This window comes from Opisthocomus hoazin, chromosome 1, assembly GCF_030867145.1.
Source record: "Opisthocomus hoazin isolate bOpiHoa1 chromosome 1, bOpiHoa1.hap1, whole genome shotgun sequence".
Taxonomy (NCBI): domain Eukaryota; kingdom Metazoa; phylum Chordata; class Aves; order Opisthocomiformes; family Opisthocomidae; genus Opisthocomus; species Opisthocomus hoazin.
The window spans coordinates 156,835,220-156,848,475 of record NC_134414.1 but is presented as its reverse complement, the minus strand read 5'-3'; the positions used below and the strand labels follow the sequence as shown (position 1 = coordinate 156,848,475).

At 43.9% G+C, this 13,256-nt stretch overlaps 1 protein-coding gene across 7 annotated transcripts in view; it reads right to left on the bottom strand.

The window, feature by feature from the left end:
- Positions 1-3,216: 3,216 nt before the first annotated feature.
- The window catches only part of EFCAB6 (EF-hand calcium binding domain 6), a 107,258-nt gene continuing 97,218 nt past the window's right edge, over positions 3,217-13,256 (bottom strand). For all 7 annotated transcript variants that reach the window (XM_075443308.1, XM_075443300.1, XM_075443314.1 and 4 more), the window contains 5 exons: positions 11,718-11,946; positions 10,604-10,781; positions 9,577-9,761; positions 6,514-6,663; positions 3,217-4,124 (listed from right to left, as the gene is read on the bottom strand). In XM_075443308.1, coding sequence (XP_075299423.1) covers positions 4,002-4,124; positions 6,514-6,663; positions 9,577-9,761; positions 10,604-10,781; positions 11,718-11,852 — 771 coding nt within the window. In that variant the 5' untranslated portion in view covers positions 11,853-11,946 and the 3' untranslated portion in view covers positions 3,217-4,001. The remainder of the gene's footprint in view (positions 4,125-6,513; positions 6,664-9,576; positions 9,762-10,603; positions 10,782-11,717; positions 11,947-13,256) is intronic.

The following is a 13,256-nucleotide window of genomic DNA, read 5'->3' as shown; positions in this document are numbered from 1 at the left end:
AGGGATATTTAGATTGTATTTTAATTGCCTTGGAAGCCCTATGAAGCTTGGCTGGTATAGGGTCATCATAGTGGTGACCTGGTCTCTCTGGGCAGGCTGTGGTTCTGGGGGGGCTTCTCCATATGCTGGTGGCCAGTATTTCTTTGTGGTGTTTTCTTACTGTAAAAGTGTTTTCTGAACAAAGTACACCGTTTGGCAGTGGTGAGCTGGAGGTGCCACGTGTGAGCAGATGTCTTGCTGAGGAATGCAGCAAGGAGTGAAACTTGGACATGGAGATGGAGAAGCAAGAGGGTTTAGATGGGTGGGTTGGTGACATGGCAGTGATGTGGGGCTCTTGTGCAGCCATAGCAGACTTGTTAGTGACTTCTTCAGTCTCCGTCGATGAGCTTGTTCTGCTCTGGAGTGAAGGAACTGAAACTTCTAACGGTGTGAAAGCACTGCTGAAAGACCCGCTTTCCTCTAGACTTAGCAAGCCTTTTGTCTCCAGCCCAGGAGAGGCACGTAAGGAGTCCCAGGGGCTGCCGGTTTTGGGGGCAGAGCAGCAGGGAAAGGCTGAGGCTGGGTGGAGGGACCTGGCAATGCTCCTGCTGGGAGCAGGTTGTTGTCTGCAGCTCTGTCTGTCCCCGGGGATCTCTGTCAGCTGCTCTCCAGGCTTTGCTTGAGAGGCTGCTGAAGGCAGACATCTCCCCGATTATGGGGGGGTACTTGGCCTCCCTTCATGCCCCGCAGGGTGCCTGACGGTGTTAATTGTGTTGGCCCAGTCAGGGGCTTGATGGCTACCTGCTGCACAGCCAAGTGCAAGGGCTGGGCTGCAGCCAGGAGGCCATGTCCCAGCTCCCGTGTGTGAGGGCCAGCCCCTCGCTTCCCATCGCCCGTGGCAGGACCCTCGGCGAGGGAGTGAGGAGCTGTTCTCTGCTGAGCCCGGAGAGGTGCATCTGGAGGGAGCAGCTGGCCGTGGCTCCCTGCGGCTGGATGGTCTGCAGGGCAGGGAGGAGGCCATCACCTGCTGCCCGTGTCGGTGGCCGCAGATGCTGCCAGAACCCCTCCGAGGAGTTGCGTTCCTCACCTCCCGCCCTGCGCTGCAGCCCAGGGGCTGGTGCTGCTGCCCACGGGGACGGCGGAGCAAGCGGCCATCCTGTCGGAGCAGACACGGGATCGCTGTCCCCCGCTTGGAAATGGAATTTCTGAGATTTGCATGGATGTTTTTATTTCTGTAACCACCTCTGCTTTGCCACAGCACTTACGATTGGCAGTACCCTGGGGTGATGCTGAATGCCACTGACGTTCTCTGCCCCACAGTGGGAACACTGGAGATGCCAGACCCTCCTGGCTGGGTGGCTGACCCTTGGTTAAGGGGGAGAGGCTGCAAGAAAAAAAAAGCCATCTTCTATTACAAAGCTTATCCATCCAGCAGTTTGCAATTTTAATATGAAAAATTACCTTGGTTATTTCAAAATGCTGGTAGTTGAAATTCAGTTTGCTTGGGTGTTTTTTGAGGTTGGATAAATAGTTGGTAAGTGCCATCCCCGCCTTCCAGAACTCACTAAAAAAACCAGCAGGATTTGATTTGTTTGTACAGTGAAAAGATTGTTCTTTAATCCCTTGAGTTGTTGGGTTTGATACTCCTGCCAGTCGAACTAATGAAAAATCCTCTGGCAGGATGTGTCGGGAAGCCCGGAGACGTCCATCCCCTCACCGCATCGCCTCTCCTGGAGGTGGGGGGGCTTGGAAACAGCGGAGCAAGGCACGCCGCTCCTGCACCCCTGCGTGAAGCAAGGCAGCCGCGCCAGAAAGCAGCGAGGGGATGGAAGTCTTACTGTATTTAGTATAAAATTGGACCCAATTATCACACAGGAGGTATAGGAGATTCTGAAAAGAAAACCAAACGCGAACAACAGTACCCAATAATCACTGAAGTAGTTATTTTTTTCTCCTTGGTTAGATCTGTACAGTGAAATCCACTATTTTAAAAATAATTAATGTCATAATTGATATTTTGGAATACCTAAGATTACAACACAAATATTTCTTTAATGAATATGAATGATTAATTCAGTGCATGAGCTGTACAAAATAATAACAATTAAATCTGGCATGTTGCACCTGATCTGGGAGGAGGAGAGAAGTCGGCATTAAGGAACAGGGCAGTCTGAGGCTTCACACCAGTTACAGGGATGAAATTAAACCAAAATAGACGAACTGGATCTTAGGTGGGGCTAAACTGGGCTCAGCCCAGCTGCCGAAGCACAGTTACCGACTGCCGTTGGAGATGCCCCGGACCCTGGAGACATCGCTGCGGGGCCGGCCGGGTGGGGAAAGCCAGCTCACGCCTGCCTTCCGGCAGCCGAACAAGGACCAGCCATTTTAGCTGCCTGCTGATCTATGTGCATGCGTTCTTAAACCCCACTGTTTTCTATTAAAAGAACTAGGAATTTTTGTATTGATATAGTATGGGAGAAGATCCTTAAATAACGGTGATTTGTCTCCTCTGTTGATTGAATACCTAAGCAGCAATTTCAGACACTTACAGATAGCCATTGGTTTTGGAAAAAAGTCTAGCAAGCATTTTAAATTTTACTATTTCAGATATCTCCAATTCCAAATGTGTTTGTTTTATAGTAAGAGTACAAATTACACAAATCTTAGAAGCTAAAAGAGAAACAATACAGAACATCCCACCTGAAACCTCTCAATGCTTTTTACTCAAGACCTTCAAAATATCTCCTGAAAAGCTCCAGATGCAGAGGAACATTTTCCTAGAAAACATGCATTAGTGTTCGGCATTGAAAATCTTTCAGAATCTTTCAGACTTTCAAAAGTTCACATCTTCACTAGAAAAAATGAGAAAACCAGGACTGCGTTCCCCTCGCGTTTCAAAGACTTCCCCGAGACGTGTGTGTGTGCATGCGCGTGTGTGTTTGTACACCCATAGCTTGCTCTTTTTTTTGTTTTATTGATTTTTGTTGATTTATGTTTAGATGTTACTCGGGAGAAAGAAAGATACCAAATCAGCTCAGGTGATGAGGACCGGGCTCTGCAGTGTACTGCTGAAAACTAGATCCGAAAGCAGACAGTGCAATATTTATCTAACAAGTCTTCAAAGCAGGTAAGTGTTTAATTGTTGATATAATGCCAGGAAGCAGGCTCTGATGATCATATTATCCTTTAATTATCACAAGAGTTCAACAGTCAGACAATTATCTTTTAATTTCCTTGATGAGATCCAAGAACCTCACGAGATATTCAAACAGATTCTTTTTAGAAGTGGGAAATCTAACCAGAGGTTTTACTTGCAATTGACTGTTTATTGTAGAAGTGTATATATAGTATTGTTAAAATAAACCTCACAGCTAACAATGGGAATATACCTCTGCAGTTGAGAAGCCAATGCTTATTGGTAAGCTTTGCTAAACTGTGCTGAAGGATGTAGAAAAACAGTTTACACAGAGAAAGGTTTGGTGTCCACACACAGTCGGCATCTGCTCCAATTTCAGTGGCTGGTCCATATTAAAATGTCTTTGACAATACACATATGGCACTGCAAGTAGAGGAAAAGGACACACGGAGAAACAGGATGATTTCTTTGAATAATGAAGGCTAACATTAAACTAATACATTTGGAAAATGACAATTGAGGAAATTCAATAGGTTTTCTTGTAAACCTTTTTACTGAAGGTAAGAATATGTCATTAATAAAATGCGTAAAATTGAAAAAAGAATTTCCTTAAATGAATTTCTTTTGGAGATGTCTTAGGAAGCATTATTTTGACAATGCTAATTGTTGTCTCTTTCTTTTTTTGATAAATGGATTATGCAAAATTAATTCCTTCACCATGTAGATTTAATCCACAACACAGGACCAATGTCAGAATTATAAAGTATTTTGAGTTTTCTAATGAATAGACACAAAAAAGCCATACTCTATTAATTTATTAGTTTGAAATTTGAAATTATAAGTCAGTCACTGTCTTTATCTAAAGTTTCTTGCATTTGACCAAATCCTACTGTATGAATGCCCGGAGAAAATCATTATAGGATATTTTTGAAGACAGAGTTTTATCATGGTATTCCAAAATGCTGAATAACTCCTCTTCAGTTAGGTTGATGCTGTACTCATGAAGAACCTACAAAAGACAGAGACAACTTTAAAGTTTATCCAGTGCTTTGGGTGAGCAAGGAGTAAAAACATTAGTTTATCTTGCTGAAATTTCCTTACAAAATAACTTGAGGATTCAGCTCCACTCTGTCTTGGGTTTCTCAGAATATTAGAAAATCCAGCCTTCCTTTATTATCCCTTACTCTTCCCATGCCAATGGGATGCAGATCTGCAAACCCGCACAGGCAGGGGTTTTGTCCACTAGCCCAGCTAGAGCTTGCCTGAAGGAGCTTTGGGAAATGGGTAGCACCCATGTGCGCAGAAGCTAATTTACAAAAAGTACGCATTTCAAAGGCTTTCACTGCTGTCTGGAGGTGATATATAGAGGTGGAGTATCTTCCTTTCTATCCTCCTTGGGCGATCTGCAGCCTTTGCATCCAGAGGAACAGAAGGAATAACCCAGTCACTCAAACTGTGCGAACCCGTATGTAGATAACAATGCCCGTGATGCGCTCATTGCTTTTGATTTCCGCGGGACAAGCGCGCAGCCTGTAAGCATCCCTCCCTAACACTGCAGGGAGAACCCAACTTGGACAGGATGCATCTGGTTCACCTGGTGCTAAAAGCCAGGTTAGATACCTGCATCTTTCAAATATCTCACCCAGTGTGTTACTCATCACTTCAACAGTTTTAAATGTTCTTAGTGCACATAAAAGAAAAGAATGCATTAATTTCTGAGGATTATTTCTGGTTTTAGATGCACTCAGGAATTTAAACCCTGAAAGTGACCAGTGTGTCCTTGTGCGTTACGCCAGTTGTCATCGTTCCTCCGGCAAACTCAGGTTAGTCTAGTCCTTTCCTTCTTAACAGCTCAGCATCTGAAATTGCTGATGACCCCTTGCAGATAGTAGAGCCGTGAAGAGCAGCATTACTGAAGCTAGCAGCGAGCTGCTTTCCTCATTTCAGTAAATGAAGTTACCTAGGAGATAAAGGCATCTGTACCTCCACAAATGACTTGATATCTTGTCAAACAGCAGATTAACACATTTGTAGTAGGATTCTGGAATCGGGGATCACATCTTCATCTAGATCCACAAAGTTTTGTTTTTTTTGGTCGTGGGTTTGTTGGGGTTTTCTTTGGTTAGCTTATATCATGTTAGGAAGCTTGATCTGAAAGTTATTGACATTGCTTTAACTAGAATTGGTAATCATCACATGTCCTAGAGGAACATGACAAATTAAAATCAAACGTGAAGGAGCCTGATCGTCACTCCTTCTCCCCTGAGCCTGGTCTGCCGAGGCAGTGCCCAGGCAGTCAGAAAGCTGCAGTGACAGATGAAAGGAGCCTCAGGTGTGAAGTCCATACGGCCACATTGATACATCTTGCTCCTCAGCCTTCGCAGAGGAGCGGGCAGGGACTTGGGCTTCAGCTGTGTGTCAGTGCCAGAACGTATCGCATTCCCACCGCTCCTAAATAAGTAAAGATTTAAAGGAGCATTTCTGTGACTGGTATAATTGAATAGGTTTATATCTACCGGGCAGCAAGCCGGCTTTGTGCAGCTCCAGGGGAAGGGGAGCGTCAGAAGTGCACCAGGTCCTTGCTGATTGCAGCCAAGCACTTGCTTACTGCGATCGAGCATCCTGCCTGCTAGCTGATCAGTTCTTTGAAGTGGCAGCGATACCAAGGGTGTGCTAATGCATGCAGCATTAAGTGGCTTCAGGGCCCCTCTCTATTTTTTTTTTTCCTGCAATTGCATAGTAAATATTCAGAATCACTCCATAATAGACTCATTATTATTCCTAGTTAAAACAAAGTCAAAGATTTTGAAATCAGTAAAGCTAAGCAAAATCAAACTCCCCATGGATCTAGATGAAGAATTGCTGATATCCACAAAGCACAGGTGTGTATTTCCTGTTTGAGGTGACACGAGCTGCCTACATATGTGCAGAGGGGTACAAATCCCTTGCCTAGTATGAAATTATGCTGCACACAGAAGAGCAAATAGAAACCAGAAACAAGGCCTCTCAGATGGGGATACCTTCAGCCTGTTCTACATTTAGAAGGGACCACCCTGAAGAGTCCTGCAGCTGTAGCGATGCCTGTAGGGAGACCTACCAGCAGGTACGCTGCTGTTCCCTTCCACATGTGAAAGATCTTGCTTTTAAACCTTGTATGGGGACTAAGCTTTTTCTCTGTTTTATCTATTCAGGACCCACCAAGACTTTAGACCTCAAGGAAGTATAATCACATGTGGGGAAAGATTACTGTGAGTAATGTTCAGAGCTGAAGTCCCAGAGAGGAGCCAGGAGGAGTTTATAAGCTCTAGTTCAGTACCATTTCTTAGAAAATTTTCAATTGGGAAGCTTAGATTAGGCAACTGTAATTTTCTGATTATTGCTTGCTAAATGCAACTTACTTGTCTGAAATCTGCAATATTTAACAGTCCAGTATGACTTTCATCATAGGATTTAAACGTTCGCTTCATTGGTCTCCAGCAGTGCAGGATCTGGGGCTGAATTCTCAACATTGCCCTGAAGAACGCCGTGGTTTGTGGTCCAGGACTCAGCTGAGAAAGTTGGGTGAGAATGACTCGCGTTTACTCAGAGCACCATGAACAGAACTGGGCAGAACTATCACGCAGAACGAAAAGATGTCAGGCTGTAACACTGCCTTAATCTGCGACTGGCTGCTGAATACTTGTTTACAAATCCTTGCAAGATACTGTTTACACAAGATTATTTTAACCTATAACATTTTGATATTCTTGGGAAGTGCAGATGGTATATTTACTTAATCGCTGTCAAAGCCCTAACTTTATATTATTTGAAACTGATGCTGAAGCCAGTGTTACGTCTGCTCAGATCTCGGTGTTTTCACATGTATTATGCTTGCCTTGTTTCAACTCCCTCTTTCAGACATTTTTAATTCTCTGCAGGGTTTATTTTTCAGAGTGAAATTTTTGCTTTAAAGTGACCAAACGCATAAGGCGCCTGTGGGAGTAGTATGGTATTTCAGCAAAACCAAAACCCTACTGTATACTTTTCCCAGTAAATAAAATGCTTTGTAACCAGTTTTCGAACCTTTCTGTGCTTTCACGGGTGGACCATAGGGTTAATTTTCCTTGGAACATAGTGTGGCCTGTTGTTTTAGGCTAAGATTGTTATACTGGTGTACCCTGAACACATGAACTGCAGAACTATTCATTAAGGCAAAATTAATTCAACTTGTACAAAGCTTTAACACTGGAGTGATGAGTAAGGGACTTTGGGAAAAGTCACCAAGCCCCAATCCACCTGCAGACTCGGGATCTGCTTTACTATTTTTTTTATATAAAAAAAAAAGTAAGCTTCACCCTGTGCTGTCCTGGTATTTATTACTGTAACTGGGTGCCAGTTGTGCATGTCACTGGAGTCTCTACCAGCATCTCCTTGTGAAGGAAATGCATGGTTGACTTTATACACCTGCTACGTGGACACAGAGGCCATGCTGCACCTATATGTGTTGGAAGAGGCCGGGGGGGGCAGCTGCACTGTCTTTCTGTGCTCTTGGGGTATTCCTCTCACAGAGGAATGAGTGGGTACATGAATAATGCAGTTTCCAAACCAAAGCAGTGAGTACCGCTGTAGGCTGAAGGGAGGGAAAGGACAGTTCAGGATGACTTCAACTTTAGTTGTTTTCACATTTAAAGCCTGGATGCTTCCATGAAGCCCTAAGCCATTGATTCAGGCTTTTGAGAAAGAGAGGGCATTGTGCCTGCCACAAAAGAAAAGCTGTTTTTTAATGATTCCTTTTGCCGTGTATCTGTACACTTACTAGGTGGAATGGACCAAGCAATCTATGAAGAAATTTCACTCTGAGTATTACATTATATAAAGGTGCTTAGACCACAGACTGAGACCTTTGTTATGTCTTCTGAACAAAATAAATTAAAGTTATTTGGGATACCTACATAGGGACTTAAAAGTTACTGCTTCATCATAGGTTGGAAAAGACCTCTAAGATCGAGTCCAACTGTCAACCCAACACCCCCCTGCCTACTAAAACATGTCCTGAAGTACCACATCTACATATTTTCTGAACACCTCCAGGGAAGGTGACTCCACCACCTCTCTGGGCAACCTCTTCCAATGCCTGATCACTCTGTCAGTACAGAAATTTTTCCTAATATCCAATCTAAACCTCCCCTGGTGCAACTTGAGGCCATTGCCTCTCATCGCTAGTTACCTGGGAGAAGAGACCAACACCCACCTCACTACAGCCTCCTTTCAGGTAGTTGTAGCGAGCAATGAGGTCCCCCCTCAGCCTCCTCTTCTCCAGACTAAACAGCCCCAGCTCCCTCAGCCGCTCCTCACCAGACTTGTTCTCCAGACCCCTCACCGGCCTCACTGCCCTTCTCTGGACACGCTCCAGCCCCTCAATGTCCTTCTTGTATTGAGGGGCCCACCCACTCCAGAATACTGGGATGGAATTTTACAGCCTCAAATTTGTGTAACAAAAAGAATAAAAATAAACCTTATGTAAGATAATGATGTTCTTTGATGCAAAATTTAATGGTTTTACCTTACTCTCCCTTCTGTTAGTGAATACTTGATAAATCCTAGTGATACTCTCTTCATACCTTGGTAGCAATCTGTTCATTCCACATCTGAAAACAGTTTGGTAATGTAATTTCTCTATAAAATGCTGCAACTAACCACATCTAAACTAATTAGGCACAGTCAGAAACAGCCTAAAAATGTAGCAGGCTCACTGAACGAGCAGATTTGGAATCTGGCACTGTTCCTACTCCATAACTTGATTGGGATGCTATTACTGATGCCTTCCTTTCTGAGCCTCGAGAGCCAGATTTCTGTGTCTCTTCTGATCTTTTCTGCCCTAGAGCGGTACTGCGGGCAGAGGGGAACAGCCGGTGTGTAGCTGCCTTGCTGGGACTCTTTTGCCTCTTCGTGGCAGCTTGCAGAGCCGGTATGTGTGCCAGGGCGAGCTGCAAGGGCACAGTGTGTGCTCACCAGGCCTGGCTACTAGATGTTTTTAGTGACCATTAACAGCAGTGCAAGTCAGAGATTCCCCTGGGCTTTTCTTGCAGTTCTCGGTGTGGAGCAGAGGCACAGCTTGCTGGCAAGATCTCTACTTGGGGCTGTCCTAGGACACACCCCATGCACTTTTTATTTCTAGCTTTATTTTTGTTTAGTGCCACAAAAGCTCCTGTGTTTTCTATGTGAAATTATTATCCAAATTTGAGCAAATTTGGCCAGTTTACCATATAACCTGGATACACAGAGCATGACCCCAAGGATTTTAATTCTCCAACTGAAGGAGATACCAAATGAATACTGGGCATCTAGTATCATGGGATTAAATAAGAGAAAGGAAAGTTCCTGCATAAAGTGACTATAGCAACAGGCCATGAAATATTCTGTCAATACAGCAGAAACTGAAAAAAAATTGTCACTTTGATTTTTATAAGCTTTGTACATACCGGCTTTTGTGGTTTCTGTATAAGCACCCTCTGTAGCAGTGAGCTTTCCTGTGGTTTTAACAACAAGATAAAACTCTGAAGGAAGTCGTAGTATGCAAATCTTCCATTTTTCTTTAAATCATATTCTGTTGTTATTTGGTTAATTTCCCCTTCACTTAAATCCAAATTGAACTTCTCTGCTATATCTGAAATGCAAAGAAAGAGTATTCATTGCATCATTCTTAAAAATAGCCAGTCGTCACCCTGTATGCACGAGTTTTACCAGGGAGATGTTGGCAGGCCACCAGCTGCAGTGGCTGCTGCACAAGTGTGTTAGGCAGACCTCGCTATACGCAGGTATGTGCGTATGCCTGCACTTAGGGGGTGGCAGTTCACATTTTATGGGGCTTCAGGGGACTGATAACCTGTTATTTTTGTTTTAAATGCACAATAAGTACTCCTTGACATTAACTGAGATAAAAGATCTGATAAGCTAACTCTTTCTTATAGCCAGGACTTTACATTTGATTCTACAGGTGCGCACTGTCTTATCACACACGCAGATGCCCTAACAAAGGCACAGAAAATCCTCTCTCAGAGACAACACAACAGCAAAGCAGCAGAGCCCAGCCATCTGAAGAGTAAATCGAGGGTCCTTTCAAATCAGCAGGTGCTCAGCCGTCAAGACCAGCACAACCAGAAGCACACACAAGGAAAGACTGGTGAATCTATTTACTCAGCTGTCTCCAGGCACGGAAAGTGTAGTGTACTGGGAAGGCGACGAGAAACTTGTACACGTGCCATAAGCACCCAGAAGCAAAGCCACACGCTCCCTGTCCACGGAGCAGCTTATTCTGAACAGGGATGTGACTGTATCGCGCCCAAGGCTGCTGTAAGCTATTCTGCTCTGCACCAGCAGGGTGGTACCTGGAGCAATCATGCAGTGGATGACCATTACTGTAGGCCACGTGTTCCTACGGCAGGGACACCAGAGAGAAAACAGAATGTGTCTGAGAGTGAATAAACCGCTTCTCAGATGGTAACATACCTAGGAAGTCTGACACTGGGATTTCTCCTAGCTTGTTGGCATCCTTCTCTTTGCATGCTTTCAGTATGCCTCTCCAGGAGCATCGGATGTTCTTTCTGATCTTATTTTGCATTGTTTCACAGCTAAGGACAGGTGCAGAACAAATTGTTGTTGTCTGAGGAAGACTGGATGCTGGTATCTAAAAGCAAGCGATAATGGTATTTTTTTTTCTGTCAAGTTTTACTGGTTGTGTAGACAAACCACCAGAGGACAAATCCAGTTTCTGGTCTTACAGACTTGAGATTTGAGCCACTTCTAAGTCTGATTTGAATTTGGTCTACAAAACTGTAGCTAAAAATCTGAGAACCTTATTGGTGTCAAAATGACACTATTCATTTAATAGGACTTGAGCATTTTATCTTAATTTGGCTTAATCTGTAAATTATTTATAGTTTCTCCAAACTGTTTCTTACTAAACAACAGATACCGTGTTCAAAAGAAGCAATGCAGTACTATCTTACACCAACACAAACCAGTGCAAAGCCACTGAACTGCGACATTACATTGCTTTGATGTGTTACTGGGAGGAGTCAGTTCTGCAGTGGTCCTGCGCGGAGCCACGGGAGGAGTAACGTGAGAGGGTCCTGGTGCTCAGCACCTTTTTGATCGCCGCCTTAGCAGAGCTGTGGGTGAGCTAGAAGCAACGCCTCAGCCTACCACTGTGTGATACCTGCACAAGCGGTATTTATGCTTCTAGATCCAACGTATAATCTCATATTTAGTGAGACTTCCCAGTGCTCTCTTGAGGGTCTCACTGGTGAAGACTTGCTGAGGCCTCACACACATTTCCATGCAATCAATGCTAGCTTTGGCAGATGACCACAGATAAGCAGTCTGTATTTTTCTTATGCTGCTTTTGCAGCTATTGGCCTTTGTAATTTGGGGAGTTTTCTTTGTTCTTAGAAATCTGATTGTGCTTAAACACATAAATTTTATTTGCCCTACAGCTCTTCTCTGTATGTGTATGGTAACAACAGGGAATGCTATTGGTATAAATTGACAGATATCCTTTGACTTTTATGGAGTTACTATCTGAAATGAAAATACAGACAGTTCATAAAACAATCACACTTACGCTCTTCTGTCCTGCTAGAGCAGATGCTGTCTTGGGACGTTCAGGCTGAGATGACACACGTGGGTTCCGCACGGCACAGGTAGCTGGCTTGGTAGAAGCTGCAGAACCCGTAGCACTGGGAGTGCTTGATGGCATCGTTACACGTTCTGAGCTGAACTTCTTCAAGCAGTCCTGATGCTGCAACCATCCACCGCTGCTGACATCTACTGTGTTCCAAAGATTTTTCAAACTAATGAAGAAGCAAAAGATGACTTTTGTAAATCATAGTTTTACAACAACAGTATCCCCTTATGTACTAAACTTACGATAAAATGTATCAGAAAGAAAGGAGAGGATGCCTTGGAATAGCAGGAATCCTAGGGCCCGTCTTATTAAAAAAAAATCACAGCTTCTCTGCAGAAGCCTGCACAAGGCTGGGAAAACAATGAAAAAAAGATTTCTGCAGGACATTTTTTAATTGAGTTGGGCCCTTAGTGTGCCATTTAAACTACTAAACCCTGTGATTAGACACAGTGATTGAGCTGCAGTATAGAAGAGTAACGCTTTAACATGAGATGTAAATCAAATACATGGTGCACCTGTATCCTGGCTAAGTACCATTGAGGCGAATTTCTCGTGCTATCAGGTGCACCTAAGTTATACCACCATCTCAGGAGGCCATTAAGGTTCCTCAGTTATTGTATTTGCATCAACAAATTATTTCACCCCGAGGGTAAAAATGAACCAGCACAAAAGAACATAGCAGGAAATCTTTACAGCCTTTAGAATCACATATAGTTACGACGTACGGCCAGGAACCCTTCCTCTACAGTACAGCCAGCCCGCAGAAGGCCTGGGGGGCAGCTGCTGATACCCTTGCTTCTGCTGCCCGTGGAGATCAGTGTGGCTGCTTGGCCTGACACAGGGCAGGTAGCCCACCCTCTGGGCTACGTATGGAATCGTAAACATGAGCTGGGCTGCTTTCCTGCTGAATGGCACTTTGTTCAGTAAGTAGCTGCACTGAATTAAATGGGACTACTCATGATATAAGCTACTAATCAAAGCAAGGATTATCACAGCCTGCCCTTACATGAGCTGCACCCATTTTGTGAGTGTTTCAAGAGCCATCAGTATGCCTTTTTAGGGTCTTCATTATTGATTTTTTATATAAATCTAATTGGGAACCTCAGATTGCTTTTGATTTGATCTTTTTCGGCAGAGATGTAAACCCTAAAGGAAACCAGTCACCACTTTGATGCATGTGCCAAGTTGCAGTCAAACTTCAAAGGGCAAAGGATACATTTTGAATTTTCTTTCAACTTTCCCCATTGGCCTGGCTGCTACCACATTATGAATTACAAACAATTCTATTTTGCGCTTGTGATTATACTTCACACTTCATACAGGGATCTCAAAGTGTATGACAGACTTCAATTAAATAGAACAATACCCTGATGAGCTGGGTTAGCTACAGTTAGAAAATACTTCCACACCCAACAAAGTTTAGGCCATTTGGGGCGACTGCAGATAGTTCAAGCAAGTCAAGGGCGTTCAAGCAGA